We start from the raw sequence: 27,492 nt of genomic DNA, 5'->3' as shown, positions 1-27,492 counted from the left end.
CTCTTTGGGGCCCCTTGCCAAACCCCTTCCCTCCTCGCGCTCCCGCTCAGCGTTGCAGAGTCCCCTTCGCCGCCAGGGGCCGCCCGGAAGCGGGGCTCCCCAGGGCGGGGCGGGGCAAGGGGCGGGGCGCGGCGGTACCTGGGCTGCCAGGGAGCCGGGGGTGGGCTCTCCGGGGACAGCCGGCAGCGCCCCCAGATCTGCACCGCCAGCCGCCGGGAGCTCCGGGCTCCGGGCATAGAGGCTGCGCTGTCACATGGGCGGCGGCGACGGGGCCGCATTTAAGCGGCCGGGGGACGGCGCCCGCCTCCAGCGCGTCCTCGGGCTTGGCTCCCGCCGGGCGCCCCGTTCTCTGCCCGCCGGGGGCCCCGCGCCACGCCGCACCGCGCCGCCCCCGCCGGGCCATGCGAGCGCGGGCCCCGCCGCGATGAGCTCGCACATCGCCAAAAGCGAGTCCAAGACGTCGCTGCTGAAGGCGGCGGCGGCGGCGAGCGGGGGCAGCCGGGCTCCCCGCCACGGCCCTGCCCGGGACCCGGGGCTGCCCAGCCGCCGGCTACCTGGCTCCTGCCCGGGGACGCCGCAGTCGTCCGGGGACCCCAGTTCGCGGAGGCCCCTGTGCTGGCCGGCGCCGCGAGAGGAGGGCGCGCGGGGGAGCCAGCGTGGGCTCCCCCAGGCGCACTGCAGGCCCCGGGAGGCGCTGCTGGCCGCGGCGTCCCGACCTTCGCCGTCGTCGCCGCTGCCGCCGGCCCGCGGGCGGGATGGGGAGGAACGGGGACTGTCCCCGGCGCTTGGCCTCCGGGGCTCTCTGCGAGCCCCGGGCCGCGGGGACTCCGTTCCAGCCGCCGCGTCCGAGGCGGACCCGTTCCTCCACAGGCTGCGCCCCATGCTCAGCTCCGCCTTCGGCCAGGTAAGGGCCGCGCCTCCCGTCAGCGCTCCCGGGAAAGGCGCTCGGGACCCTGCCGGCCGCGGCTGCGCGTCCACAGCCTCCTCCTGCGGCCCGTGGCCCCCCTCCCCCGGGTCACGCCTCGGCTCACCTAGTCCTCCCCGGGCCGGCGCCCTTGCCAGCATTCCTCCTCCCCGTACCTGGTTCAGCACCCCGTGCGCTGTCCACGCTCCGGGCCTCGTCGGGGCAAGGCCCTTCCCCATAGCCTCCCTCATACCCGCCAGTCCTGGAAGAGAGCGACCTCTACGACCCTCCTGGAGATTTGCGGGGGTCGAGGAGGGGCGCTCCGAGCAGGTGGCGCCAAACCCACTCCTCTGGCCTCTGGCCAGTACCGCCGGGGAGCGACTGAGGAGAGCAAGCGGTTTGGAGTCTGGGGGTCAAGAGAGGAGACCTGAGAGAACATAGAATTACTTGAGGGCGAGGGACACTAGCCACTGCCTATCATGTCCCTGAAGGCCTGGGAAAAGTTAGGAGATTCAAAAATATGAGGAAAGAGAAGAGATATCTGGGTAGGCATGGAGGGACATGCAGAGCTGTGGCTCAAACTGGAACTTTGGAGTGGTTTGGGGAGACTGCCACTCCAGGGATGCCATTGGAAGGGTCAGAAAGGCCACGAAGAGGTCATCAGTGGTTCCTGCAACCTTTCCCTCAAGAGTCCCAGGCACCTGGGCACCTGCCCTTTAAAAACTGCTCCGTAGTCACAATCCAGGTCTACAGTTGGGGGCTGTGCTGCTGGGGAGACAGCTCAGTAGAAGGAAACCTCTGAACTCCTGAGCAAAAAAGCCAGGGTTTCCCCTAGTTCGGAGTCAGTAATCAAGTCAAACTCATTGGCACAGCTTTGAGACAGTTCTGTGGCAGCCTCTGAGAGGTGTCATGCAGAGGTCTAATTAGAGCGTTTGCATGGTTTGTAGGGAAACAGGGGGGCCTGCGCCTTTCTGTGCTAAGATCTAAAATAAAGAAGCTGTTTCAAGCTCGTGGCTTGCCACGCCGGATCAGAATTCCAAGGAGGCCCTGTGTGTTTTGCTTCAGATCTGCACATTTCTTTTCAAAATACTACTCTGCAGTGGCTGATGCTGGTGGAGGTCTGACATGAAGGCAGCTGCACATGGATTTGGGTTGTGTGGGGCTGCTGTGGTGGGGCCATAGGGCAGCGGTGTGTGGCTTTGTTCCTGCAGGGAGCCCTCGTTAGCCGAGTTAGCTGGAACCAGTTCTCTGGAGTAGAGGTTTGGATGCAGAGCCGTGAGAGTTAGTGAGGCGATGTGTTGGGGAGTTCACTGCAGTGGTTCGTGTTAATGAGGAGGTGTAGGCTGTCAGGGCACTAGTGGTCTTTGGATTGGGGCTGGGTTGCAGCAGGAATGCTGGTTTGTTGAATGGGTGATACCAATTCATTCGTTTATCAATTACTTCTTGAGCATTTATTAAGGAAACCTTCAGGGGTTTCCTTAGTTCCTGTGGTTTGTTTGTTCAGACATTTGCTAGACACTGGGAAGACAACAGTGAACCAGATAGCCAGGGCCCTGGCCGAACCTAGCAGTGTGGAAGGGTAGGTCATTGGCTAGAATCATACACTTTCTGGTTACTCAGTTTGCTGCTGATCTGACTCAGCTCCTGAAAAAAAAAAAAAAGAGTCCTTTCTTTCCTGTCTTGCAGAATTTGCCTACATGAGCCCTTTCTGAGCTCCGAGCATTGTAGTGACGTGCTTTTGTTTCTCCTTCTAATTTCTCAGTCATTAAATGAATTATCCAGCCCAATGTTCTGAAATGTCACCAGGGTCACCTGAGTCAGGAGGAGCTGGAAGTTCCCATCAAATATTTACTACCTCCCTCTGGAAGCTCTTGCCTCTCAGAGCTGCGGGCTTTCACTTTAAAGCCCAGCACATTCAGTTTGGGCTTCCATCTGACACCTCCCAGTCATCTACGTGAGCCACAACAACAAACCCAGGCTGGGACTTTTATGTCAGAGCCTCCAGTCTCCTGTGACAGAGAGGAATTAATCTTTTCTTCCCTTTTCTCTGCATTGAGATTTCGGTTCTTAGAGGTAGGGTCAGAACCAAGAGAAGGCAGATGGGGTTCTGAATACAGAAACTTTTAGTTAAGATCTGCTTAGGACAAAATACAGCCTGGGGGAAGTATAATTTTCATGTCTTCCCAAGTTTGATTTGTTTTTAACTTAACTGAATTGCTTAACCTCATTAAGTCTATTTCTTTTTTAAGAAATATTTTTTATAATAGAGACAGGGTCACACTATTTTGCCCGGGCAGTCTGGAACTCCTGGGCTCAGGTGACCCACCTGTCTCAGCCTCCCAAAGTGCTGGGATGACAGGCATGAGCCACCATGTCTGGCTGAGTCTATTTCTTTACCTGCAACGTAGGGATCATCAGGGTGCCTGGGAGATTAAATGAAATATGGAGAGATAGAGAGAGCTTGGCTCAGGCCTGGCACGGAGCCCTTGCTAAGTCTATCAGTGTTAGTTATTATTCTTGTTGTTGTTATTGTTGATTAACTACCAAGGCCTTCCTCCTTTTCATTTGTCATAACCTCAGAGAGCCAGGGTTCAGAGTGACACTGAAGGCATCAAGATGAATTCCTACCTTAAAGGAAACAGGGATGAAAACTCTCCCAGTGATCTCATAGAGTATCCTTATTGCATATGCATGGGGACTGCATGGTTTTGAGGCTAAGGCATGGAATGGTGGCTTGGGAGATAGCAGAGATGCAAGTTCTAATCCTGGCTCTGTCACTTTCAATCTCTATGACCTTGGGCATGTTATTTTCTCTCTCTGGTCTTGGTTTCTTCATCCAGGAATGAGATTGACAAAAACTGCTTTGCAGTTATTAGGAGGCTTACACAAGATTAAGGATATCAAATGCCTGACTCATAGTGGGTGCTGGATAAAGGGCAGCTTCCATTAATGTTATTGCTGTTATTAATAGGGTAATTGAATGAGGGCCTGTGTAAGGTACTTTGAAAGCTGATTCTGAGCCAGGTGAGGATGGCTATTAAGGGAAGGAGCTGAATGTCAAAGGATCTTCCCTACTCCCTCTTTGTGACCAGCTAAGGACATGCCACCCAGCTGCCTAGAGAAGACGTGATGTCAGAAATTAACTCAGCAGAGGCATGATGACATGGGGCTTTGGGTCTTGGAAGACTATTTTAAGAAACAGGCTTTCTGCTCCTTACCCTGAGCTTGAGAAGAAACATGCCTTGTGGAGGAGGCAAATGTGGATAAAACCCACAGCTTTGTCCCATGTTTTCCATTTTTCCAGCTGTAGAAACATGTCTCCTAATACAGATAAACTATCCTTGTTCCCATGCTGCTTTGCACATAGCAGGATCACAGTATTTAATGAATGAATGAATGAATGAGAGAATGAATGGTATCACCAGCCTCTGGACTTCGGAGGCTTCCTTAGTTCCTGTGGTTTGTTTGTTTGTTTGTTTTGAGACACAGTCTCACTGTGTCACTCCAGGCTGGAGTGCAGTGGTGTGATCTTGGCTCACTGCAACCTCCATTTCCAAGATTAAAGCCATTCATGTGCTTCAACCTCTGGAATAGCTGGAATTACAGGTGCCTGCTACCACACCTGGCTAATTTTTATATTTTTAATAGAGATGGGGTTTCACCATGTTGGCCAGGTTGGTCTTGAACTCCTGACCTCAAGTGATCCACCCGCCTCAACCTCCCAAAGTGCTGGGATAAGAGGCGTGAGCTAACGTGCCTGGCCAGTTCCTGTGGTTTAGATGGGGAGAGAGGCCAATGGTGGTTTTGTTCATGGGTTTAATTGCACTAAGCCTATGTTCCTAAGATAGGGCTGTGTCTATTCCTCACTCCTGCGCCAGTCACGTGTCTCCCTCCTTCTCTCTGAGACCGGTTGGAGCCCCTGTAGCCTTTCTCTGGGTCCTGGGGGGAGGCAAAGTGAAGGTCAGCTTGTGGTTAGCATCAGTCACAGGTGATAGGAGTGGCTTGGAGTTAGTTCAGTGAGAGTCCTCCAGGAGGTGGACCTTTGCCTCCAGCTGTTTTTGAGAGGCAACAATTGCACTTGAGGCCTCAGTCTAGAGCCCACTGAACAGTGGACAAAGTACCTTCTTATCTTCACAGCTACCTGTGAAGGTTAGCATCATCAACCCCCACCCCGCCCCCACCACCACAATTTTAGAAATGAGGAAGGGTTGGCTGGGCGCGGTGGCTCACACCTGTAATCTCAGCACTTTGGGAGGCCGAGGCGGGTGGATCACTTGAGGTCAGGAGTTTGAGACTAGCCTGGCCAACACAGTGAGACCTGTCTCTACTAAAAATACAAAAATTAGCTGGGTGTGGTGGTGGGCGCCTGTAACCCCAGCTACTTGGGAGGCTGAGGCATGAGAATTGCTTGAACCCAGGAGGTGGAGTTTGCAGTGAGCTGAGATTGTGCCTCTGTACTCCAGCCTGGGTGACAGAGGAAGACTGTGTGGAAAAAAAAAAAAGAAATGAGGAAGGCTGAAGAGAGAGGAAGTGACTTGTCCAAAGGCCATATAGTAAGTACATGGCAGGGCCAGGTGTAGTGGCTCACATCTGTAATTGTAGCAATTTGGGAGGCCAAGTCAGGAGGATCACTTGAGCCCAAGAGCTTGAGGCTGCAGTGAACTACGATTGCACCACTGTACTCTAGCCACAGTGACAGAGTGAGACCCTGTCTCTAAAAATAAGTCAATAAGTAGGTGGCAGGACTGTGCTGAGAACTGTGGTCTGCTTGGCTCCCAAAATACCTGCCTGCTCCGTATGTGCCATGCTGCTTTGGTGGGAAGTCATATAAGTGTGTTCCCTGTTCCTCAGAAGCATCCGCAAAGCACCTCTCATGTTACAGTCCAGCTTTCCCTGAGTGTCTTGGTACCAGGCTCTCATCCAAGTTCAAATGCTGGTGATAGAACTGACCAGGGCCAAAGGCCAGCCTCCCTTCTAATCAGGAATAATCAGCAATGAGTTTATCCTTCTCATCCCTCTGATCCTATTATTCCATTCTAGCACTCAAAGTAGGGCTTCCGGAGGCCCAAAGGCTGCTGCCACAGTGGATAGAGATGTGAGGTGGGGGCATACAACATGCTTCACTCCCTATAGGAAGCCCCCACCATTCAGCTTTTTGTGTTTTTTGTTTTGTTTTGTTTTTAAGAGACAAGGTCTTGCTCTGTCACCCAGGCTGGAGTGCAGGGTACAATCATAGCTCACTGCAGCCTCAAACTCCTGGGCTCAAGTGATCCTCCTGCCCCAGCTTCCTGAGTATCTATGACTAGGGGCACAGCCACCATACCTGGCTAATTTTAAAATTTTTAATAGAGATGGGATCTTGCTATGTTGCCCAGGCTGGTCTTGAACTCCTGGCCTCAAATGATCCTCCCACCTCAGCCTCTCGAAGTGCTGGGATTACAGGCATAAGCTGCCATACCCAGCTGTTCAGCCCTTTTAAAATTTCCTACTGAAGGCTGAGCCATCTGTCCCTCCTGTCCACCTGCCCAGCTCAAGTTAGCTTAAGTAAGCTTTAAAGCACATAGAAATCCCTGGATTCCTTGCTATCCTCAAACCTCAAGCTAGTATCAGCTCCTGCACCTGCCTCCAAAGCAGGATGGGGTTTCTTCAAAGTGTGTGATTTTTTCATAGGGGCATGGTTTTGCCAGCTCCTGTCTCCTGTTTGCAAGGACAGAGGCAAATCCCCAGGTCGACAAGTGGGTGCTATGCCCGAACTGGCCTGCAGGGGGCAGGAACCACCAGATTTGACTGAGTTGATGCCCTGCTGAACAAATGGATGCCACACTTGGTCCTTTAAAACCAATGCTGGGCAGGGGAAGAGGGTGCGTTCTAGATGCTTGGCACAGTGCCAAGCCCTTTGCATGTATTATCTCATTAGCTCCTCACAAGAGCCCTGTGGGAGGTGCTATTAGAATCCCTATTTTATAAATGAAGAAACTGAAGCCGAGAAAAATCAACATGTACTCTAGGCCACTCGGTTACTAAGCAGCAGACAAGACTTTTTTTTTTTTTTTAAATAGGGACGAGGTCTCACTATGTTGTCCAGGCTGGTCTTGAACTCCTGGGCTTAATGATCTTCCCGCCTTGGCCTCCAAGGATTACAGGTGTGAGCCACCATGCCTGGCTGGAGTGCAATGACGTGATCTTGGCTCACTGCAATCTCCGCCTCCCGGGTTCAAGGGATTCTCCTGCCTCAGCCTCCCAAGTAACGGGGACTGCAGGCACCTGCCACCATGCCCAGCTAACTTTTTTTTTTTTTTTTTTTTTTTTTTTTTTTTTTTTTTTTTTTTTTTTTTAGTAGAGATGAGGTTTCACCATGTTGGCCAGGCTGGCCTCAAACTCCTGACTTCAGGTGATCCACCTGCCTATGCCTCCCAAAGTTCTGGGATTACAGGTGTGAGCCACCATGCCCGCCCCAAGCTCTTAGCCTCTACATCAGTGCTCCCCAACACCGGCTGCAGGTTAGAATTACCTGGGAGTACTAAGCAACACCAATGTCCAGTGCCCATCAAAGACAGAATTAAGTCAGAATTTCTGGGGAAGCTCCCCAGTCATGCCAGTCTACAGCCAGCATTGAGAATCTCTGCTTTACACTGTGCTGTTTTGGCCTTTATATATATCCACCCATTCACACCTGGACCTTAACCTGAGCTTCCCTCTGGGGTCCCCAGTGAGCACTATTGTTTCAAAGGAGCCTACATATGGTCTATTCTCTAGATTTTGCCTGCAAGTCTTTCCTGATCCCCTAGACTCAGACAGGTTCCCCTCATTCACGTTCTCAGAGTTTTGTTTTCCCTTCATAGCATTTATCTGATATGTAATCAGATAACCGTGTCCCAGCTCTAATATCTCCTGCCCACCTGCTAGAACATAAGCGTCCTGAAATCAGGAACTGTGTTTCTCTTATCCCCCCACAACGTTCCCAGAGCCAAGCACGGCACCTGACATTTCTCCATTGGACAAGTGATACTTCTTTCTTCCATGTAAATAATTACTGATCCAGTAGCTATTCGGTGTCTCACACTTTCCCATGTATGCTATATAAGCAAGCTAGGGAAGGCCCCATTTTCCAGTGGAGGAAACTGAAGTTCAGGAATGGGAGGCAGCCACCACCCAGACAGAAGCTGGCAGTGCTGGGCGCCGGGGCTCCCGCCTGGAATCCCAGCACTTCGGGAGGCCAAGGCAGGTGGATCACCTGAGGTCAGGAGTTCAAGAGCAGACTGTCCAACGTGGCAAAACCCCGTCTCTACTATAAATACAAAAATTAACCAGGCATGATGGTGTGTGCCTGTAATCCCAGCTACTCAGGAGGCTGAGCCAGAAGAATCGCTTGAACCCAGGAGGCAGAGGTTGCAGTGAACCGAGATTGCGGCACTGCACTCCAGCCTGGGCAACAGAGCAAGATACTGTTATAAAAAAAAAAAAAAAAAAAAAAAAAAAAAAAAAAAAAAAAAAAAAAAAAAGATAAGCTGGCAGAGCTAGACTCAATCCTAGTCCTCCCTGTCCTTCCCATTCATCCGAGTCTGCTGACCCCTGCTTGGGTCTGCTTCCTTCATGCTGTTTCCAGGAGACACGCATCATCACCCTCTTTTCTGTTCTTTAGTCATCAATACCCGCTCCCCAGTCTCCTCCTCCTCCATCTCTCCCTCCAGAGGTTTGGCCCAAACAAGGCTGCTGAGTAACTCCCCTGATTAAACCATTGCATGGTTCTCAGCAGCAGCACTGGGGAGGTCAAGGAGTTATCCAGGGACCTCCTTCCCAGCTCCCTAGGAGTGAGCACCTTCTGGGCAGCGCCCCCACCCATCTTCCTAACAGGAGTTCTGAGCAGCCACCCCACACGGGACAAAAGTTCCTGGGAAAGGAGGTTCTCCGGGCTGAAAACTGAGCTAGCGTGCAAGAATCGTCTGCATCGGGGGCTTGGGAGGAGTTCGGCTTCCAGTCTATCTCTGGTGCCCCCTGCTGGAGAAAGATGGGCGCAGGAAACAGGGATACTTGCACCCGGGGAATCTGGCTGGGGCTGTAGGTCTCAAACAGGACATCTGAGGAGTGAGATGAATTCATATCAAAACCCACCCTGGAGGGACGAGGAAGAGCCAGTCACCTAAAAGGCTCCAGCTGTGGGACCTCGAAGAGCGCTTCGTAAAGGGCTTCTTCTCTGCTCGGCACCCCAAGGAAGCTGGGGAGAGGTCTTTGCTCTGGATGAGGCAGGGGGCGAGAAGGAGGAGGTTCAGAGACCTTTTGTTCATGCCCTCTCTGCCTGCGCTGCCTCCGTCATGCTCCCCTCGGGGCCATCTCCTGGTTTCCTTTGGGTCGGAGATACTGCACACAGAGCAGAAGGATCTGATCTGACTGTTGGCTCATCTGCACTGCCGGCCCCCGAGCCTCGTCCCATTTCAGTGACAAGGCAAGTGTGAAAAATGGAGCATGATGGAGACGTCACCAGACCTCCCAGGCTCCCGACTGGAGCCGCAGCTCTCAATGCAGCTGGAATTGCCAGGGGCAGTGAGTGCTTGTCCAGCTTACTGCTCTTTGGAAGGGGCATTCATCTCCCTGAGTGCTTGTGTGTGCATGCATGTGTGTGTGTGTGTTTGTGCGCATGTGTGTGTGTGCATGCACGTGTGTGTGTATGTGCGCATACAAGGCTGTGAGCTGTGCGGCAGGCACCCTGGCTTCGGGGACCCAAACTAGCCAGCTTCCCTTTCTGGGCCTGCTGGCCTAATTCCCAGCCGCAGCTGCCATTCTGGGCCCCCCTCCCTGAGGCCATCTCCCTGCAGATTTGGCAGCGGGGAAAGGAGGGGCCGAGAGAAGGGAAGAGAACCAGAGAGAGGACTGAGCGCTACTCTGATGTAGATGATCCGGCAGCCTTCTCCAGCTTGGCTGCCCTCTGCCATCAGGGCTCCAGGTGATTTTCCCTGTGCCCTGCACTCTCCCCTTCTGCTTTCATCTCCTTAAGAAAGTGCCCAGAGAGTTAAACCCACACACAAACACACACAATCCACCCAAAAAAAAAAAAAAAAATTCAGAGAGCAAGAGCAGGCAGACGAGTGAGAGAGCACGCGCGCAAGAGAGGGCTCACATCCGTCCTGGAGGAAGAACGGCACAGTCGGAGGGAGGCTAGGGTTGGCAGAGACTGGGACAGAAGTCCCTCAGCCCCCCAGGAGCCTCCTTCATGGACCCGGGGATCCCAAGAGGGGCTGCCTCAACTTAGGATGGGCAACTGTGTCAAGTCTCCACTGAGAAATCTCTCAAGGAAGGTATGTTTCTGGAGTTTCCAAGCTCTGGGGCTGGGGATTGGGGGTATCTTACCATCTGTCCCAGAGGTTGGGGACAGAAAGGGTGGCTGGAGCTTGCTACCCTTCCCAGGGGTTCTGTCCAGGGCTGCCTCCCTGCTCCTACCCCGGACACCCTCCTACTGCCGTTTTCTGTGTCCAGGCTTTGGGCATGGGGGTGAGGGTGCAACTGTGTTTAGGAATTTGCACAAGGCTTGGGAAAGAAACTGTGTAACTTTGGGGTTTCTGGGGTGTAAAATGAAAAGGGTGGAACCTTAAGATGTCAGTGAACTTGACTGGCACCTTAGTCATTCGAGGGACTGGCCAAGTTCCTTAAAACCGGCAGAATCTGAAGACCCTTCCCAGCAGCAAGGCCAGGGACTCATTCATATCCTTTGAGGGTCTGTGAGCCTCTCTGATGACCTCTAAGCCTTCAGAATTGTGGATTTTGAAGTAGATCTCATTGCTACTGAAAGGACCCAAACAGAGTATATCCCCTTCTGCCCCAATGATTCTTGAGTTAAGTCAGAGTATCTCAAATAGGACCTGAGTGGTTTTAGGGCCCAGGAGTTTTTCCATTAAGAAGTAGGCCGCCTGGGCGATGTGTTGAGCAGGGGTTGTGTATAAGTCACTTTCTGTAGTGGCTTTATCGCTCATACACTTGGAATGTTTTTTTTTCCAAAAATTCCTTTTAGAAAGAAAATGATCATCTCTAAAGCATCTTTCCTGCAAGGCTGGTTTTGCACCTATAGGGTTTTGGGTTAGGTGGGCTCTGCCTATTTTTCTAGCCCTCTGTAGCCAGGCCATAGAAGAGACTCAGATATTATTTAAAGGAAGAGGGAATGATGGAGTGGTTTTCCTCCAATTCTTCCATTTTCCAGAAAAGGAACTTCATTGACATTCAGAGGGGAGGGGTTAAGTGACTTACCTGTGGCCTCGGGCGAGCTGTTGGCGTCTCTATCCCCAACCCCATCCTATCTCGGTCAGTTTAACAGCCTCTCAATTTAGGACATTTCGGGCTTTTCCGCTTGTTGCCTTCCTCATTCGGCTAAGCTGCTCACATCAAATTCCTTCTCATCTTTGCTGCTCTTTGGATCCTTCCAAGGGTTTGTTGTTTCTTCCGTGCACACCTCCCCCATAATCTGGTATCTTCTTAGGGGAGTCTTCTGAATCGGAAGTGGCCTCCGCGCTGTTCCAGAGAAGCAGAAAGTGATCTGAATTAGCCCTTGTAATAGGTTCCATCCAGAGCCTGAGGAAGTGAACTTAAGAACAAGAATCATCCTTCTGTCCCCCCCATCCTCCCTTACACAACAACGTGCTTAAGAGTCAGACTACACAGGCCTCCTCTTTCTGGTCATGTGACCTTAGACAAATTACTTAACCTCTCTGTTCCTCGATTCCCTTGTCCATCCATCAGTTGGGCATACTAATATCCACCTCTTAACGTGATTGTGAAAATGAAATAAAGTTCTGTGCACAGTGGCTGGTCTATAATAGTCAATAAATGTTAGTATTCTTGTCATCATAATCATAATTGTTCCACTCTGGGTTTTAGAGAAGAGGGATGGAGGAGTAACAGGAAACAGGAGAGATTTTCAGTCTATAGAGTAAAAGAGAAAAAAAACGTACTGCATTCAGTTTCATGTTTCTATCATATTCTTAATAATTGCTTTTTTTTTCTAAATATCTACAACATACCTAATGCCTGTTATCTCATTTTCTCTTTTCTACTACATAGTCATTTTGGCTATTTTATAGAGAAAGAAGCTGGACTCAGAGATAGAGCCTTCCTAAGGTTACACAGTCGATAGGAAGCAGAGCTGGGATTTAAACCCTAGTCTGTATAAAATCAGAGCTGGCATTTTATTTTTATGTTTTCCTCAACGAGAGGCTGCCTCTCTCTTTCCCCTGCTGTCAGAAATGTTATTCATAGATTTCTGGATCTGACCTTAGAAGTCATCTAGTCCAAATTCCCGCTCAATGCATCAGTCCCCTCCCCGCTCACCAGGCTCTCCCTCATTCAGCTTCTCCTTGAAGACCTTCATTCAGTGAGAGGGAGCTTTGACGTGCATACTCTTGGCCAGCTTGTGTTATTAGAAAGCTGTCAGGTCATGAGGCACGCTTGCCCCTCCTGTTGCTATGCCACACTTAGGAGACGTCACCTTGGTGCCAGGAGAAATTGTCTGTCCATGGGCCGCTGCCCACTTGGCTTCCTGAGCAGTATTTGGGGAACTGGAAATGGTGAGTGGCAGCCTGCACCAGGCTCAGAGCTGGGCAGGACCAGGCTGTCAGGTGCCATCATTGGCCAGAGATGAATTGCAGCCTCTGGGGTAACTTGGTGCCAGGCAGTATTATGATCAAGAGATGCAGTGGAAATTCCCCAGCCACCACTGCTCCATTCTTCATGGGAGCAGATTCCTCTCTATCCTTCTCATTTCTTTCCTGATTGGCAGATGCTCCCCCACTTCCTTTGCAGCCAGAAGTAAATGCCTTCTGGCACCCAATGTCTCTTAAATTACATCACTACCACCACCATCATCATCGCCATCATTGCCATCACTATGGCAACGCTATTTATTCACCTCCTCTTGCCATGCCCTAGCCACCATGCAGAGCACTTTGTGTGTATAACTCATTTACTAGTCGCAGGAATCCTGTGACTAGTCATGATCGTCTCCCATGGTATGGAGAAGGAAACTGGAGCACAGGGAGGTGAAATGACCTGCCCAAGGTCACACAGCAAGCAAGTGGCAGAGCCAGAATTTGTCCCTAAGACTGTTTGAGCCCAAAGCCAGCAGACTAAACTGCCTCTTAAAGTTTTTTTTGTTTTGTTTTGTTTGTTTTGAGATGGAGACTCGCTCTGTCGCCCAAGCTGGAGTTCAGTGGTGCATCTTGGTTCATTGAAACCTCCGCCTCCTGGGTTCAGTGATTCTCCAGCCTCAGCCTCCCAAGTAGCTGGGATTATAGGCGCCCGCCACCACACCCAGCTAATTTTTGTATTTTTAGTAGAGATGGAGTTTCACCATGTTGGCAGGCTGGTCTTGAACTCCTAACTTTAGGTGATCCACCCACCTCGGCCTCCCAAAGTGCTGGGATGACAGGCGTGAGCCACCGCGCCCGGCCTGCCTCTCGGAGTTCTGTGCCACCTGCTGCCTCCCCACCTTCCTGGGTTATGCCATCTCTGAGCCAAGTGCAGAAGATTCAGCCAGAAACAAAAACGCTGACTCTCTGAAGACACCTCCTGAGACTGGTTCCTGGGTTCGGCCAGTCACTGTCATCTCAGGCATGCTTTGATCTACTCTCCCAGATGCGAAGGTCTCTTGTTCTGCCTTGCTCTAGTCTTGTCTCGCTCTAGTCTAGATCCCAGAAGTCTGAGTGAGTGAAGCCGAGGCTTTGAATCACAGCTGTTTGGGATATAAAACCGGTGGGGGGGGGGGGGGGCCCTTGACCTGTCTGACATCCCTTAAGTTCTGGGATCACCTAAAATGGACATTTATGGCACTCATCGAACTTGGCCCTGGGACTGAATTCCTTCACCTCCAGCCTGAGAAGCTGCTTCCCCTTTGAGGAACCAGAATACTGCACCACCCTCTCTAGGCCTGGAAGGGGCTTAGGAAGATGGAAGGGAGTCTCGGTCTGTAGCCCCATAGGGCTTTGGGGAGAGGAAGCAGGAGAGGACATGGTGGGCAGGGGGTTGTTCTGCATCTCAGCCTGGAAGGACAGGCTGCCCCTAGGTTTTGGGATGTTCTCCTAGGCAGGGCCTTCTTTGCCTTGGAGGAATCTGGCTGCAAGTAGAATGCAGTAGGATGGAAGGATAGGGTGCGCAGACCTGCAGTTCTGAGACACAGCCCTCAGGGTTTCAGCTCCTGTCGCTCCTTGGGAAGGTCTTACTCTAGCCAAATCCCCCCACATTGAAGGAAGGTATGCAGGTTCCAGGCTGAAGGCAGAGTGCAGGAGCTGGATTCTGGAGAGGCACTGGGCATCCCGGGAGGTCGGGGAGAACTGAATGTTGTGTCTGGATGCTGCTGTTGTCCTAAGGGGAAGGTCTGTGGGCAGTGCTGACTTTTTATAGCTGCATGGGAACCTTCAGGGCGGAGGACCGGCTGGTCAGGGCCTGGGAGCACAGCTATATTAGGTAAGCAGAGAAGGCCCCTGCCTTAGCCTCTAGAGGTCCGGCACTTTGGGACAGGCAGGGAGCCAGGGAAGGCGGGAGGGAGGAAAAGAACTGGTGGATGGTAGAGAGTATCTAGTCTTGAAATCACAAACTGGGTGGAATCCTACCTACAGCTGTGCCTCGTGTGGCCCACCTGGTGCTTTAAATCAGATCTGGTTACACCGGGCTGGAGTTAAGTAGTGCTACCTCTTCAGAGGGGGCACCATCTCAGGCTAGGTGCAGTGGCTCACGCCTGTAATCCCAGCACTTTGGGAGACTGAAGCAGGAGGTTCACCTGAGGTCAGGAGTTTGAGACCAGCCTGGCCAACATGGTGAAACCCCATCTCTACTGAAAATACAAAAAAAAATTAGCCCATATGGTGACGGGTGCCTGTAAACCTAGCTACTCGGGAGGCTAAGGCAGGAGAATCACTTGAATCTGGGAGTCAGGTTGCAGTGAGCCGAGATCACACCACTGCACTCCAGCCTGGGTGACAGAGTGCACTAGCCACAAAAAAAAAAAAAAAAAGGAGGGGGCACCGTTTCCACTTTGCCCCAGTACCCCCCTCTCACACCCTGCCTGCTTCATTTATGTCAGCAATGGTACCTGCGTGTGCAATCTCCGGTCTGGCAGACCAGCCGAGCCTGGTCTCCATGCTGCCAGCTCCGATTGCCCTCACAGCCTTCCAGCGGGGATCTGGCTGGGGTAGGGCAAGTCCGTTTGGGAGCTGGGAGGAATGACTTAGCCCTGGAGATTGATTGAACTGGGATGTTGGGAGCATTTTGGAAAAGGATGTTGTTTCACTAGGCTCTGAGTGAACACTTGCCATTGGTTAGAATAGAAGCCCCCCGCTGCTCCTGTCTCTTCATGCACATGGGTGTGTGAGTCTGTGCATATGTGTGTGCCTGTGTGTGTGTGTGTTTGTGCACTGTGCATGTGCCACACAGAGGGCATCACATTCAGCTCTCGCCGGAACCACCATTTCCGTCAAGGATTGGAGACTCCGTCTGTTGGAATGATTTGATGCCTGTGCACGCTCAGGGCTCTCTGAACCCCGCTCCTTGACTCTCAGGGTCCCCTCTTGCGGAAAGCCCCTCCCGGGACCAGGAGCCACGCTGGGCAGGGAGGTGACAACCTGCCTCTCTTTTGCATTTGCTTGGTGTTGGCTGAAGATGTGCCAGGAGGAACAGACCAGCTACATGGTGGTGCAGACGAGCGAGGAGGGGCTGGCAGCCGACACCGAGCTCCCAGGACCGCTCCTGATGTTGGCCCAGAACTGCGCAGTCATGCACAACCTGCTGGGCCCTGCCTGCATTTTCCTGCGCAAGGGCTTCGCTGAGAACAGGCAGCCTGTACGTAAGTTGGCCCAGTGGAGCCCGCTGAACTCGGCTTCACAGGGCGTGAGGAGGTGCTGGGAGGAAGAAGGAGTCTATACAGAGCTCACACCCCCAACTTGTGAATCTGATCCCCAAAGTTTTCCACTCATGGCTACAAAGTGCTGGTGAGTCCATATCCACCAGCAAAATAATAATAATAAAAATAATATCAGATACATTGTTATGAGCACTTACTAGGTGAGCCCTGTGCCTAGTGTGTTGGCGGACTGCCTTATTTAAGCCTCAGAGCAACTCTAAGAGATAGGTGCTTTTATCGTCCCCATTTTACAGCTGAGAAAACTGACTTGGGCTGGGCACAGTGGTTCACACCTGTAATCCCAGCACTTTGGGAGGCCGAGGTGGGTGGATCACTTGAGGTCAGGAGTTTGAGACCAGCCTGGCCAACATGGTGAAAGCCCATCTCTACTAAAATACAAAAATTAGCTGGGCGTGGTGGTGGGCGCCTGTAATCCCAACTACTTGGGAGGCTGAGGCAGGAGAATCGCTTGAACCCAGGAGGCAGAGGTTGCAGTGAGCCAAGATCGCGCCACTGCACTCCAGCCTGGGCAGCACAGTAAGACTCCATCAAAAAACAAAAGAAAGAAAGAAAAAAAGAAAGAGAAAGAAAACTGACTTGCAGAGGTCACATCCTCAAGGTAACAGCTTGGTGGTGGTAGAGGTAGGGTTCACACTTGGATAGTCGGACTCAAGAACCTCTTGTGCTCCTAATGACAACTCTGTATATGTGGCACTATCCGGTAGAACTTTCTACAATGATGGAAATATTCTAAATTCCATGCTGTCTGATACAGTAGCCACTAGCCACATGTGGCTATTGACCACTTGAAATGTGGCTAGTGCAACTAAGGAACTGAATTATGGATTTTATGTTATTCTTACTCAAATTTACATAGCCACATGTGGCTAGCGGCTACTGAATTGGCCAGCTTTCTACAAGTAGCTAAATAGTTCAAAGAGAGGAGAGGACTAATGAGGATGTTATAGAGGTAAATATTTGTAGGTTGCATTTATTGAATGCCACGTGCTAAACATTTTAATAGCTTGTCTCACTGAATGCACACTAAGGCCCTGTGAGGTGGGAAATGGTATTAACCCATTTTACAGATGTGGAGACTGTGGCTCAAACCACAGAGTGACCTGCCTGAGGAAGCAGATCTGAGCTTCATACTCAGGTCTGTCTGCCTCTAGGGCCCAAGTGCGTCTCCCCAACCACATGAATTGGGGAGAAAGGCATGTTCCTGCACCGCATTCCCACCTGACCCTGAGTTGCTGCACGTGATCTTCCTGGCACATTAGTGGGCATCCCTGGCTCTACTCCAGGGCAGAGAACACACATCGCTACTGCTGTGCATGGGGAGTGTGATCCGAGGACCAGCCGTCAGTGCTCAGCAGACCAGCTCTGGTGGCGGGCACACCCTGTGAAGGGGCACCCGGCTTTGCTGCCCCCTGAGCTCTGGGTGTACAGGAGGAACGGAAGGGGCTGCGATGGAGTCAGGAATGCCTGTTCCTCCTGAGTCCTGCAGAACTGGGCCCGGGAGAAGTGGGAGGCTGCTTAAGACCTGATGCATGGGGTCCTAGGGAGTGTGCTCTGCACATATGTGTACACACGTGCTTACTTGCTCGCTTTCACTGACTGCTGGGATGACCCGTTGCACAAAACATCCTTTTTGGTTACCCAAGAACGTCTAGGACCACATGGGTTTGTGTTGGAATGGCTGTGACCTACCCTTGAGCCAGGCACCATGACCAGCTTTTTGTTTGTTTGTTTGTTTTTGAGACAGAGTCTGACCCTCTTGTCCAGGCTGAAGTGCAGTGGTACAATCTTGGTTCACTGCAATCTCTGCCTCCCAGGCTCAAGTGATTCTCCTGCCTCAGCCTCCTGAGTAGCTGGGACAACAGGCGTGCACCACCGTGCCTGGCTAACTAAAACAGGTGGTTTTTTTTGTAGATATGAGGTCTCACTATATTGCCCAGGCTGGTCTCGAACTCCTGGCTTCAAGTGATCCTCTTGCCTTGGCCTCGCAAAGTGCTAGGATTACAGGCGTGGGCCACCGTGCCTGGCCCATGGCGAACTTTATAGGCGAACGTCCATGCAGTCATCTTGGAGACACGCCTCCCTTCGGGTGACTCCTGGCGGAGCTGGGAGCTTGCAGCCTGCTCCCTCCAAGCTCACACACACTCTCAACGCTGTCCTGCCACACAGAGCCACCTCTGAGCTCTTGGTCCTATGCACCTGGTTGTCCCATGAGATGTGACTCAGCAGCCCTTCCCTTTCTAGATGATCTGCAGGTTTTCTGGTGTTGTCTTTTGTCCTGGGGCCAGTTTGGAGTGACTGTCTCCACCCACCCTGGCCCCGTTGGCTGGAACGGCCTGCATGCACAGTGGAGGTGCCACACGCTCACTATGGCATGCCCGCATGTCTGTGTTCACGAGAGGTATGCCCATAGCTGTGTGAGCCTCTTCAGGATGGGCACACCTGCCTGGTGTTCTCCCTGCCCAAAGGCAGAGAGCTGCAACACGGGGGAGGCTGGACACTGAAGGCCACTTTTAGAGTGTACTAACCAGGTCCAGCTGGGCACCTGTACCCATTTCATGCCTGTCTGTCTCCCTCCTGGGCAGGCCTGGGACAACTGGCACCTCACCAACCTGAGCTTCCTCCAGGCCTGCGCCTTGGAGACGTCTCTGCCATCTGTTCTGACGCCTGGATTCGGGGTTGCCTTGATTGCCCAGGAGACCTGGGCACTACTTGAGGTTGGAGACATGTGCTTTTTGGACCCTGGCTGCAGCCAGAAGCACTGGTGGCCCCCGGGGTCCTATATGGTGTCCTGTGACAGGGCAATGTATAGGGATGGGGCTCAAATTGGAGAAGGTGGAGCAGTGCCTGGGAAGCAGGCACAGCCCCATTCTGCTGCCATGTCTCCTCCTGACTCCTCCCTGTCCTCCTACCCCTACTTCAGGACGGCCCTGCCTTCTCTCCCGTCCGGCGCCCCATCTGTTGTCTTGCAGCCTCTGTCGCCCTGCTCCTCCTGTTTCACTGGGTGGTGCTCTCTTCTCCCTGTTGTGGCCTCCCTGGACCCTGTTTTATTTGCAGGTTTTTGCCACCAGACCAGCTCTGTTCCCTGACTCATTCTTTTTGTTTGTTTTTTTTTTGAGACAGGGTCTCACTCTGTTGCCCAGGGTGACAGAGTGCCATGGTACCATCACAGCTCACTACAGCCTCAAACTCCTGCTCATCCATTCTTGTATCTGGAACAAGGGGCTGGAGGCGCAGAGGTTCTGTGCCCAGGCTGGTGGGGCTGGTAACTCCTTGGGAATCTCTTGTTAGCGGTCCAGGAGCTTCCATGTCTAAGCGAGATGTGGGGCTTTCTTTTCCCCTCAAGGATCCGATCCAGGCACACTTCTGCTGCATCCTCGTCACCTCCTACCCGGTGCCTGCTGCCACTTGGATGGCCCCCAGGTTAGATATTTTGTGACTTCCAGATCCCTTGTCGCGGCTAATAGGACATGTTCTTTTGTTTCAGGATAGATCACTGCGACCAGAGGAAATCGAAGGTAAAACTTGGCCCCTTGGGGGAAAGGACTGCCTAACCCTCCATGAAGGTGTGGGAAGGGAGGTTGATGGGAAGAGAGGCCCCTGGGAATGGGGCCTGATGCAACACGGGCTATCTTCTGTGAAACCAGCTGCTGAAGGTGTGCACAAAAGGCAAGAGAAATACCCCAGCATCCTGGGAAGCTCCTGGGCCCCTCTTTCCACGCTGGTGGGCCTTTGGGCTGCCTTTGCCCACAGAGGATCTGCAGGTCCTACCCTCAACGACATCCACCTTTGCTCACTTCCCCAGAGCTCCGAGAGGCCTTCAGAGAATTCGACAAGGACAAGGATGGCTACATCAACTGCCGGGACCTGGGCAACTGCATGCGTACCATGGGCTACATGCCCACTGAGATGGAGCTCATCGAACTGTCCCAGCAGATCAACATGAACCGTGAGTCCCTCTACCAGGCACCTGTGTCCCTTCCGGTCCTCACCCTTGCTGTCCTCTGCAGTCAGACAGGACTGGCTTCAAATTCTGCATCCACCTCTTTCCAGCTCTGTGATCTGGGGCCAACCACTTACCCTCTCTGAGCCTCAGTTTCCTCACCTGTAAAATGAGGGCCGAACTGGAGGAGTGGAGCCCAGAAAGTAGATTAGGGAATATCTGTAAAACAGCCCAATAACTGGCTCACAGGAAGAACTGAACAGAGGGCTCCTGTTATTATTAAGTGTTTCTCTGTCTGATGAGCAGTTCAAGGAGGGGTTGCCCATTCTGTCAGTTGTCTACTTGGAGACAGGGAATGGGTATTATCGGGGATGACCTAGCCCTTTCCTCTTTTTCCAGTGGGTGGCCACGTAGATTTTGATGACTTCGTGGAGCTAATGGGGCCTAAACTCCTGGCAGAGACAGCAGATATGATTGGTGTAAAGGAACTGCGAGATGCTTTCCGAGAGGTAACGGGCAGAGGCAGGCAGGCATGGGGGCAGCTATTGGAATCCTATCTGCAGGGTAAATACTTCAAAAGAAGCCTGAGCCTCAAGTCCCAGATCAGGGGAGGGAGCTTGGGCAGAGAAAGGTCTCTGGTAAAGGGGGGAAATGACACTGGAGAAGGAGCTCAACTTTGGGACCTGATGCTGCCAATCGCCCTGTTGGGGCGACCTCTCCTTCCTTCCTGCCTTCTCTAGTTTGACACCAATGGTGATGGGGAAATAAGTACCAGTGAGCTGCGAGAGGCTATGAGGAAGCTCCTGGGCCATCAGGTGGGACACCGAGACATAGAGGAAATTATCCGAGATGTGGACCTCAATGGGGATGGACGAGTGGACTTTGAAGGTAGGTGGGGCTTGAAAGTGGGAGAGAAGTAAGCCAGCAGTGGCCATCCATGGAGCCCTCCAATTGTGTATCCATCATGTAACCTGTCAATCCACCCTAACTTTCCAACCCCCAGCCCTTTCATCCTCCTATCCCTCCACCCATGCCCCCCTCTAATCCACCTCCCATTCCTTCCCTATGCATCTCTTCATGCATCTATCCATCCATCCATCTATCCATCCTCTACCTTTCCATTCATCTGTCCATTTATCCATCCATTCATCTACCTATCTATCCATCTGTCCATCATCCATCCATCCATTTATCTACCCATCTATCCATCCATCCATCCTCTACCTATCCATCCATCTGTCCATTTATCCATCCATCCATTCATCTACCTATCTATCTGTCCATCATCCATCCATCCATTTATCCATTCATCCATCCATTCATCCATCCATCCATCTATCCATCCGTCCGTCCATCCATCCATCCATCCATCCATTTGTCTACATATCTATCCATTTGTCTACATATCTATCCATCTGTCCATCCATCCATCCATCCATCCATCCATCCATCCATCCATCCACCTATCCATCCATCTGTGCATCCATCCATCTACCTATTCATCTATCTGTCCATCTTTCCATATCTGTCTCTCTGTCTCTCCATCTTTTCTTTTCTTTTTTTTTTGAGACAGAGTCTTGCTCTGTCACCAGGCTGGAGTGCAGTGGCACCATCTTGGCTCACTGTAACCTCTGCCTCCCAGGTTCAAGCGATTCTTCTGCCTCAGCCTCCCAAGTAGCTGGGACTACAGGTGCACGCCACCATGCCCAGCTAATTAAAAAAAATTTTTTTTTTGTATTTTAGTAGAGGCGGGGTTTCACCATGTTGCCCAGGCTGGTCTCGAACTGCTGAGCTCAGGCAATTCACCCACCTCGGCCTCCCAAAGTGCTAGGATTATAGGCATGAGCCACCGTGCCCAGCCCTATCTCTCCATCTTTTCATCCGTTTATCTCCTTATCTGTCCAGATGCCTATTTATCCATTCCTCCATCTCTAAACAATCATTCCTATAGCCATTTATCCATGCATTTATCTGTCCATTCATGCATCTATTAATTCTTCTCTACATTCATCCATGACTCTATCCACGTATTCATCTACTCATATCGATCTCTCTACGCGTTCGTACTTCTATACTTCCATTCACACATTCACATCTCTTTGTCTGTATATACTTCTACCCATACTTACATTGATCTATGCATCTATCTGTTCTGTCATTTCCCCATCTATATCCAGCTACTCATCCATTCACCCATCCCTATGTCCATCTGCACCCATCCTTCTCTGTCCATTTATCTGTCTACCCACTCATGCATCCATCCACAGTAGGTGTTTTCTGAACATTATGTTCCTCAACTTGACACTCAGGCTCCCTAAGATCTGACCACAGCTCACCTCCCCAGCCCAATTCACAATCCTTCATTCGCACTCCACCAAAATACCTGTGACCAGTGAACCTGCTAGGGTCTCTCTTGAATACTCTGATTTTTTTTGCCAGGAGGGTTTTTTTTTTTTTTTTTAGAGAGAGTCTCACTCTGTTGCCCAGGCTGGAATGCGGTGGCAGGATCTTGGCTCACTCACTGCAAACTGCATCTCCCAGATTCAAGCGATTCTCCTGCCTCAGCCTCCCAAGTAACTGGGATTACAGGCTCCCACCACCATGCCCAGCTAATTTTTGTATTTTTAGTTGAGACAGGGTGTCACCGTGTTGACCAGGCTAGTCTTGAACTCCTGACCTCAAGTGATCCACCCGCCTCAGCCTCCCAAAGTGCTGGGATTACAGGCATGAGCCACCGTGCCCGGCCACCAGGAGGGCTTTTATCGTGTTCTTTACCTGGGCTAAGTTCTGTTAGCCCAAGGGACATTCTTCATGACCCGACAGTGGGACTCCTTCCTCTAGCACCTTCCCTGGTTCCTCAAACTGAACTTCCTCTTTTCTGGGTTTTCACAGCACTTCAGACTCACCTGTTCTTCACACTGACCCCTAACTGCTGGTTAGAGTTGTCTTCCCAATTGACTCTGAACTTTGAAAGAAGAACCCTATTTTTTAAATATCTGCATTTCCTGCGTAACACAGCTAGTGTTCAGTAAAAGGTTATTTATTTATTTATTTATTATTTTAAGACAGGGTCTTGCTCTGTCACCCAGGCTGGAGTGCAATGGCGTAATCGCGGCTCACTGCAATCTCTGCCTCCCGGGTTCAAGTGATTTTGTGCCTCAGCCTCCCGAGTAGCTGGGACTATAGGTGTGCGCCACCACCCCCGGATAATTTTTTGTATTTTTAGTAGAGACAGGGTTTCACCTTGTTGGCCAGGCTGGTCTCGAACTCCTGGCCTCAAGTGATCCACCCGCCTTGGCCTCCCAAAGTGCTGGGATTACAGGCATGAGGCACAGCGCCCAGCCTCAAAGGCTTTCTTGTTAAAGAATCAATAATAATCATAATAGTTATCATTTACTGTACACTTATGTGCAGTCATTGTACTAAGTAGCTTTACACATATTATTACATTTAATTATCACAGTGACCCTATGGGTTGCATTATTATAACCTCGTGTTAGAGATGAGGAAACTGAGGCTCAGAGAAGTAATAGAACTAGCTCAAGATTGCCCGCCTATTAAGAGGCAGAGCTGGGGCACAGCCCCAGGCCTGAAATCACAGCAGAATGCAATCTTGTGCATGACACCATGCGAGGCACTAGGGGATACAGGGAAAGGGTAAAATGTTGACTCTGCGCACCAGGAACTTGCATGCTGAGCAGAAAGACAAGATAAGCATGTGCCAGAGATTGTGAGTGTCCAGCACACAAAGGTTGGGAGGTTTTCTCTCAGGAGCAGTCAGCCTTCAAGGCCGGGGAGCGTGGATAGTTGGATAGAAGGCTTTATTGTCACCAGATCTGAAAATCTCAGGTCTCCCTGTATCCAGGTAGTGCCCACCACAGATGATAGCCTTGCTCTTGAAAGCCTGGCATCCCCCATTCATCCTACGAAGATGCATTGTAAATCTGCTGTGTGCTAAGATCTAGTCTCTGCCTCGAAGAACCCAAGCCCAGCAAGAAAACCAGAGAAAACAATAGCGTAATCCATGTGTGCTGGGGGAAACATAGGCAGCTGCGTTAGACGGGGCACCTGTGCCAGGCTGCAGAGAGGGGTTAGGGAAGACTTCCTGGAGGAGGTTATAAGCAATCAGAGCCCCCCAAAATGAGAAGAGCCATCAGGTGAGAGGGAAGGGCAGGTATTTACCCAAATGAGTTGAAAACCTATGTCCACACAAGTCTGTATATAGATGCTTACAGCAGCTTTATTCATAATTGTCCCAACTTGGAAATAACCAAGGTGTCCTTTCAGTAAGTGACGGATAAATAAACTGTGGTACATCCAGACAATGGGATATTGCTCAGTGCTAAAAAGAGATGAGCTAGGCCGGGTGCGGTGGCTCACGCCGGGAATCCCAGCACTTTGGGAGGCCGAGGTGGGTAGATCACTTGATGCCAGGAGTTTGAGACCAGCCTGACCAACATGGTGAAACCCTGTCTCTATTAAAAATACAAAAAAAGGCCGGGCGCGGTGGCTCAAGCCTGTAATCCCAGCACTTTGGGAGGCCGAGACGGGCGGATCACGAGGTCAGGAGATTGAGACCATCCTGGCTAACACGGTGAAACCCCGTCTCTACTAAAAAAAATACAAAAAACTAGCCGGGCGAGGTGGCGGGCGCCTGTAGTCCCAGCTACTCGGGAGGCTGAGGCAGGAGAATGGCGTAAACCCCAGAGGCGGAGCTTGCAGTGAGCTGAGATCCGGCCACTGCACTCCAGCCTGGGCAGCAGAGTGAGACTCCGTCTCAAAACAAAAAAAACAAAATACAAAAAAATTAGCTGGGTGTGGTGGCACGCACCTGTAATCCCAGCTACTTGGGAGGCTGAGACACAGAATCACTTGAACCTGGGAGGCGAAGGTTATAGTGAGCTGAGATGGCACCAGTGCACTCCAGCCTGGGCGACAGAGCAAGGCTCTGTCTAAAAAAAAAAAAAAGAAAGCAATCGAGAGAGAGAGAGATGAGCTATGTGGCCATGAAAAGACGTGGTGAAGGGGGACACAAATGCATATTACTAAGTGAAAAGCCAATCTGAAAACACTGCATACCATATGATTTCGTCTATATGACATTCTGGAAAAGGCAAAACTATGGAGTCAGTAAAAAGATCAGTGGTTGCCAGGGGTTGGGGGGAGGGAGGGATGAATAGGCAGAGCAGAGAGGATTTTTAGGGCAGTGAAACTATTCTGTATGAGGCCAGGTACAGTGGCTCATGCCTGTAATCCTAGCATTTTGGGAGGCCGAGGCAGGAGGATCACTTGAGGTCAGGAGTTCGAGACCAGCATGGGCAACAGGGCAAAACCCCATCTCTACTAAATACACAAAAACAAAATTAGCCAAGCGTGGTGGCGCATGCCTGTAGTCCCAGCTACCTGGAGAGTTGAGGCGGGAGGATTGTTTGAGCCCAGGAGGTCGAGGCTACAGTGAGCCGAGATTGTGCCTCTGTACTCCAGCCTGGGTGACAAAGTGAGACCCTGTCTCAAAAATAAATAAAAAGAAAAAGAAACGATTCTGTAAGATGCAACAGCAGAGGATGCATGTCATTATACGTTTGTCCGAACTCATAGAATGTGCATCACCAGCAGTGAACCCTGATGTAAACTGTGGTCTCCGGGTGATAGCAATGTGTCCGTGTAGGTCGCTCAGTTATAACCAATGCACCCTCTGTGCGGAATGTGGTCGGGGTGGGAGGCTATGCATATGTGGGGACAGGGGTTGCAGAAAAAAATCCCCATACTTTCTACTCCATTTGACTGTAAACCTAAAATTGCCCTTAAAAAAAAAGAGAGGCCAGGCGCGGTGGCTCATGCCTGTAATCCCAGCACTTTAGGAGGCCGAGGCGGGTGGATCACGAGGTCAGGAGATCGAGACCATCCTGGCTAACACGGTGAAACCCCGTCTCTACTAAAAATACAAAAAATTAGCTGGGCGTGGTGGCGGGCGCCTGTAGTCCCAGCTACTGGGAAGGCTGAGGCAGGAGAATGGCGTGAACCCGGGAGGCGGAGCTTGCAGTGAGCCGAGATCATGCCACTGCACTCCAGCCTGGGCAACAAAGCAAGACTCCATCTCAGAAAAAAAAAAAAAAGAAAGAAAGAAAGAGAGAGAGAGAGAAGGGGCTGGGCACGGTGGCCACACCTGTAATGCCAGCACTTTGGGAGGCCAAGGCAGGAGGATTTCTAGAGCCCTGGAGTTTGACGTTACAGTGAGCTATAATCATGCCACTGTGCTCCAGCCTGGGCGACAGGCGAGACTCTGTCTCTACATAAAAAAAAAAAAAAAAAAGAGAAGAAGAAGAAGAAGAAGAAGAAGAAGAAGAAGGGAGGGGGTACAGGTTGGGCTTTCAGAAAAGCTGAGCGGAGACCAGCCTGGCCAACATGGTGAAACCCTGCCTCTATTAAAAGTACAAAAATTAGCCCAGTGTGGTAGTGCACAGCTGTAGTCCCAGCTACTCGGCAGGCTGAGGCAGAATTCCTTGAACCCAGGAGGTGGAGGCTTCAGTGAGCTGAGATTGCACCACTGCACTCCAGCCTGGGTGACAGAGTGAGACTCCATCTCAAAAAAAAAAAAAAAAAAGAGGTGAGAGGTGAGAGAGAGACAGAGACAGAGAGAGAGAGCCAGTTGCACTGAGGGGCCGAAAAGAAGATCTGCGGAGTTGGAGCACATACGTTGGGAGTTAGCCGGAGAGATATGGCTGGAGATGTCAGCTAGGGCCAGATCAGGGAGAGCCATGAGGCTGTGTGAGGAAATTGGAGATTTTCCAGTGGAGAGCCGTGGGACGTTTACACAGGGGTCAGATCCGCAGATTAGAACACTCTAGCTGGCTGCTGTGTCGATGGATTGGAGGGAGCGGAATGGATGGGGGACCAGCACAGAGTTGGGGCAGTGGCAATGAGGAGGGGTCTGAAGGCAGCACCCTGGGGAGGCCTTTGGCTGCTGCTTGCTCCCCAGCTGCTCCTCTATCCTTCTAGAGTTTGTCCGGATGATGTCCCGCTGAGGCCACAGGGGCCCCTCCAGGACTGCCAAGCTCCCAATGGCGGGGCGAAGAGGAGCCAGAGCTTGCCTCACCCGCCGTAGCCGCCGAGAGCCCAGGATGTATTGGCGGATGGGGCCTGCCTGCACCCCGGGGAGGCGCCCACCCCGGACCCCCACCCTTCCGCACTGTGAAAGACTCACTCCTGCAACTGGAAAGCGGGGGCGCCCGCCGATGAGGAGGCCACCGTGCCAAGCCGGCAGAGGTCGTGCCAGGCGCCAAGGGCTATGTGCCCAGCTGCTGCTGGCTGGGTGGGCCAGGGAGCCCGCCAGCAGATCCCACACAGCATGTCCGCCCCAGGGCAAAGCCTCCCACCTTCGCTCTGCGCCCGTCCCAGCTCGCCTCAGCCCTGTTATCTCAGAACCAATAAAAATATTTCCAAGAGCAAGACCTGCCGTGACGGTCTTTCCTCCTTGGGCCTAGTTAGATGACCCTCACGTTTCCTGAGCACCAACTGCATACCCAGAACTAGCTGTCCTGAGCACCAACTGCATACCCAGAACCAGCTGAGCATTTCTGCATTTGGCATTTTTTATTTATTTATTTCAAAACGAAGTCAGATGAGGGTTCTTTTGACCTTCCTATGTTTTCTGTTTTGAGACAGGGTTTAGCTCTGTCACCTGGGCTGGAGTGCAGTGGCATGATCTCGGCTCACTGTAACCTCCACTTCCCAGGGTCAAGCGATTCTCCT

At 51.7% G+C, this 27,492-nt stretch overlaps 1 protein-coding gene and 1 pseudogene across 3 annotated transcripts; one reads left to right on the top strand and one right to left on the bottom strand.

Annotated features, from left to right (window-relative positions):
• The window catches only part of LOC104666355, a 45,860-nt pseudogene extending 45,624 nt beyond the window's left edge, over positions 1–236 (bottom strand).
• On the top strand, positions 187–27,191 carry CABP1 (calcium binding protein 1). Of its 3 annotated transcripts, XM_010368302.2 has the most exons (7): positions 9,790–10,197; positions 15,539–15,718; positions 19,285–19,315; positions 19,603–19,746; positions 20,140–20,249; positions 20,481–20,628; positions 26,740–27,191. In XM_010368302.2, exons 1-7 carry the CDS (start codon positions 10,153–10,155, stop codon positions 26,763–26,765), a joined length of 684 nt encoding a protein of 227 aa, XP_010366604.1. In that variant the 5' UTR covers positions 9,790–10,152; the 3' UTR covers positions 26,766–27,191. The 3 variants fall into 3 exon arrangements, with proteins under 3 accessions (XP_030795006.1, XP_010366604.1, XP_010366605.1); XM_030939146.1 differs by lacking the exons at positions 9,790–10,197; positions 15,539–15,718 and adding an exon at positions 187–904 and having other exon boundaries at positions 26,740–27,189; XM_010368303.2 differs by lacking the exon at positions 15,539–15,718.
• Positions 27,192–27,492: the final 301 nt, after the last annotated feature.

This window comes from Rhinopithecus roxellana, chromosome 10 (assembly GCF_007565055.1).
Source record: "Rhinopithecus roxellana isolate Shanxi Qingling chromosome 10, ASM756505v1, whole genome shotgun sequence".
In the NCBI taxonomy this organism is placed as follows: domain Eukaryota; kingdom Metazoa; phylum Chordata; class Mammalia; order Primates; family Cercopithecidae; genus Rhinopithecus; species Rhinopithecus roxellana.
Note: the sequence above shows the minus strand (reverse complement) of the source record. Positions and strands in the feature narration are given on the sequence as shown.